This window comes from Alligator sinensis, unplaced genomic scaffold (assembly GCF_000455745.1).
Source record: "Alligator sinensis unplaced genomic scaffold, ASM45574v1 scaffold444_1, whole genome shotgun sequence".
Taxonomy (NCBI): Eukaryota; Metazoa; Chordata; order Crocodylia; family Alligatoridae; genus Alligator; species Alligator sinensis.
In genome coordinates, this window is record NW_005841886.1 from 4,025,789 (window position 1) to 4,030,013 (window position 4,225).

At 46.7% G+C, this 4,225-nt stretch overlaps 1 protein-coding gene across 3 annotated transcripts in view; it reads right to left on the minus strand.

The window, feature by feature from the left end:
- PRR29 (proline rich 29) overlaps positions 1-4,225 on the minus strand; it is a 28,793-nt gene that overhangs the window by 12,022 nt on the left and 12,546 nt on the right. For all 3 annotated transcript variants that reach the window (XR_003092630.1, XM_025196856.1, XM_006017866.2), the window contains exon 3: positions 3,664-3,779. Coding sequence is in view for 2 of the 3 variants with exons in the window: in XM_025196856.1 (XP_025052641.1) it covers positions 3,664-3,779 (116 nt within the window). In the remaining variant the exon portion in view is untranslated. The remainder of the gene's footprint in view (positions 1-3,663; positions 3,780-4,225) is intronic.

The following is a 4,225-nucleotide window of genomic DNA, read 5'->3' on the forward strand; positions in this document are numbered from 1 at the left end:
AGGAATGGAGCCACAGATAGTGCCCCCTGGCATCGGGGCAGGAAATGGGCAGCCTCCTGCTTAATTACATCATTAACTAATTAATTCCAACAAGGCATGGCGGGGGGGAAGACGGGCGGTTAGCCCAAAAACAGGTGGGCGGGCCACAGTTAAATCAGCTCTGAGCAGGCCCCCTGTTACAGGGCCCAGTTGTGCTTATTTTACATATAATTATTGAGTGGGGAAAAAAAAAAGGAATATACAAATTTCATCTTCAGCTGGGGACCCACAAGTTTGCTTGCCTGGGGCACACTAAAGGGTTAATCTGGCCCTGAAGACAAATACAGACAATAGAAGTGAAGGGGGAAGATGGACACAGTCCAGCTGCTGCATCCGGTAAAAGGGAAACAGCCTTGAATTCCCCTGGGGAAATGAAGTATTACTGTAAATATAATTTTGTTTTGAAGACAAACTGTAATTAAATTCTTTTGCCATGGTATTATCACTAATAAATTGCTTGTATGCTCTTAATTCAGTGAGCACAGCTTTGCTGTATTCCCTGCCTGTAGCAAGGCTGGGTGTGGAGGGGCCATGTCTACACTGGCACAGACTAGTGCTGTAGATTCACTTCAAAGCAAATCCCAGTCTGCACAGAGCTGCCTGCAGAAGCAATGGGTGCTCTCTTGGCTGACTCAATGGGGAGTGTGCCAGAGACCCACACAGCTAAAAACATGAGTCTGCAGCATAAGCGCTAGAGCCAGGCTGCCCAGCTGGGATGTAACAGACTGGCAGCTCTTGCGGAGCTGGCACGGTGGTGGACATGCAATACATGCTCCCACCAGGGCGCCTTCAGCTAGGAGGCAGATAATGGCATTGCCTAATTTCTCTCCTTCCTCTCCTACACTTGTGGGGGGGAGGATGCTGCTGAGCATAGCTGCAGGGGCAAAGGCAGCAGCTATGTAGTGCTCCTCGCCCCCCTGGATGATGGCGGGCAAGGTGGCAGTCATTTTCAGTCCCTAATCATATTCACAGTCTCCTTCAAGGTGAATAACCCCAGTAAATGGGACCCGGCTGCTTTGAAGATCCAGAGGGATGAGCGGTGGAGAGCTCCTTATAGTCTTTGCCCATCAGCCTGGCTCTTTAGCTCATGCTGAGAAATAAAGAGGTTGATCTACAGATGCTGGAAAGGACGGTGCTGTAATTTCTGCCTATGTCAAATCCAGTTGTGACTGTGGCATGGAGAGTGTAGGAATTTTCCAACACATGCTCTTATGTGCTGCAGTAGGAGGGATCTACTGCAGTGAGAAGAAAATCATTTCCCCTCCACAATGGGCTTAAGATAGAATTTCCTATTGAGTCTCTGGGCTCCTGCTGTTTGGCGTCTGGTAACAAGTGCTGCACTCCCGCACAGACAGAGCAGGAGGTTTCTGTCTCTATTGATTACCTCTGCCAGGCAACAATGAATGCACAGATTGTGTCAGGGAACCTGCTACCTCGGGTCGCAATGATGGAAAGTGTCCAGCAGATAGAAGAGAATATGAATGTGGTGCAGTGAGTACCCCGATTCAGCCCTGCGAATAAAATGTGACACAGCTGCCAGGCAACCTTGAAGGCACCGCAACAATTGGAAAAAGGACCTGGGACTTGGTGCTATTGCCAGGTGAAAGATCCTGGCCTGTATCATGGCTGAGCCAAACGCATGCAGCTCCACTGATGGCAGAGTAGTTGTAGGGGATGTAATAGTCCCCACAGGATCTGGTACTCCATGGACCTGCAGCCCTAACAAAAATCAGGTTAAGTGGATGTAACTTGCAGCTATATCACTGGTATAAGTAACTACACTGTAACAGAAAAACAAAAAAGCATTCAAAATTTGTGTTGTTTTAACTATTCTAGTAGGTTAAAGCAGTAGATGCTATTTAGTGTGGACACAGATTTATGAGGGTAAATTTATAAAATACTACTTCTCGTACAGGAATAGCTGTCCCTGTATTAGAAACTTTACACTGCTATAATTGCTAGGGCTGTGCGAAGCTTCGGTTCCTGATTTGATTTGGCCCGATTCAGTGGCTGAATCTCCGAATCGAATCAAAGGACCCTTTAATCTCTCTGAATTGAATCGGAACCCTTCAAATAGATTCGGAGCTTCGGACATAGACACAGCTTTAAATGTTTTTTCTACATACCTCTAGATAGCAGGGGCTTGCAAGAGCTGTGATGCTGGGGCGGATAAAGCGTCCCACAGAAGCGTGGGGGCTCCCTAGCGTGCTCGACAGCAGACCTAGAAGTGGATCAGAAGCACCTCCAGTCCATTCCTGGGTCTTCTGGGGAGCATGCTGGGCCCCACCGCTGTGCCTCCCTGAGCTGTGCCTGCTACCTCAAGGTATGTAGAAAAAACTTTTAAAGCTGTGTCTATGTCCGAATCACTGATTCTCCAAATCAGCATTGAATCTTCAGATTCAGATTTGGCCAAATTGAATCGGGGACAGTGATTTGAATCAATAAATCGAATTCCTGTCCCTGATTTGGGCCGAATCCGAATTGAATAGGGCCCACTTCGCACACCCCTAATAACTGCCTGTTCATTGGAGGGTGGTGCCGCGTTTGCTTTACCACACCAGTGTGACTAACATGCGTTGTTCTGAGGTGTACAGTGTTTTCTTGGGCGGTATCTGGTTGCTGCCATTTTTTATATACAGACTGCTGGAATCTGTATGTTCTGGAAGGCTGGCAAGCTGTCTTCCAGATCCCAAAGATGACGCAGAAAATACAACTTGGATACATATTTTGCAGCAAAAGCTCAGGAAGGTTTAGTGTTGTCAGGCAGCACACCAGTTGGTCTGATCAACAGTCAACCCAATTTGGTGAAGCTTGTCCTTGACTGGTAGAGACACCATACGGCATTCACGCTCCCCTAGATCTCTATGTGGGACAGGCCTCCCAACTCCTGTATTTATGCTTGCATACCCATCTTGAGCCTCCTCTCTCCCTCTCCATCTTTAGTTGTTTTGTTTGCCAGTTCATGCACCTGCACTCATTAGTAATTTCTAACTTTTACATTGGTAGCTTCTGTTTTTGTATTCCCTTCAATGTCTTTTTGCTCATTAGTGCCTTTTTATGGTGGGTTTTGTTTTTTTTTTTTTTTACTGGGTCATCCAGCGGTCAGTATGCCCCTTTCTCCCATACTGCTTTTTGCCACCATAGTTCACTACAGCTTAGCATAACTACAGCCTATCACAACCAGAACTCCTACAACATGGCACAGTTTTGTGTATAAACAAGGCCATGGTGACCATGGAGCACTTTTCCAGCTGTACTGGCAAGGTGGATGCACCTATACCTACAAATCTGGGCTCTATACCAGGGCAGCAAATTTACCCCCAGGACCACAACAAGCAGTACTGGTGCCAGTGCAGTTTTGTTGATATGTGGGTTTCTGCTGTTGGCCAGGGATCATCACACTCTGACCTACCCTGGCTGGCCTTGACAGTGGAGAAATGGTGTATGATGATGACACAAGGGAAGGAATTTTTAAAATGCTCTTTGTCTTTCACTGTCAGGGTGGGAGTTTATGCATCTTCTGCCTTTACCCTGGGAACTCAGGCAATTAGAGCAGAGCAGTCAGCTTCCCCCTGCTTTATTCAGTTTCTGGTCAATGTCCCCTCCCCAGTTTGACAAACGTACCTGGGCAGTGGGTGGAGCTGGGCTGAGTCCAAAAGATGTCAGCGCTGACATGGTCAGGTTGTTCATTATGACTTGGTGCATCTGGGCATTTTGAATCATCATTAATTTTATTAAATCTGCCAACATAAAAATATTAACAGCTTCCGTATTAGAGAGAGATTAAGGTGAGAGATCAAAGCCCTTTAGAAAAGGGAGAGGATTAAATTGCTTAAAATGACATCATTTGCTAATTTGCAGCTACAGCTCGATTATCACACAGCAGAGCATGAGAGACAGGGCTATAACTTCCTTATGTCAGGAATTACTTAGTCTGGTCAGTAGGGCTGTGCAAAGCTTCAGTTGGTGATTTGACTTGGAGGAAATTTGGCCATTGAATCGGGCTGAATCTCCGAATCTGAATTGAATCAGGGAACCAATTTAAAGGTTCAAATCAATTCAAAGCTCTCCGAATTGTCAGAAAAGATTCAGAGAGCTTTGGTTCGGGCAGTCTCCAGTGGCTGCAGCAGGGAGCTGCAGCTGACTCCCTAGTGGCAAGTACTAGGGGTGAGGGAAGGGGGGCTGG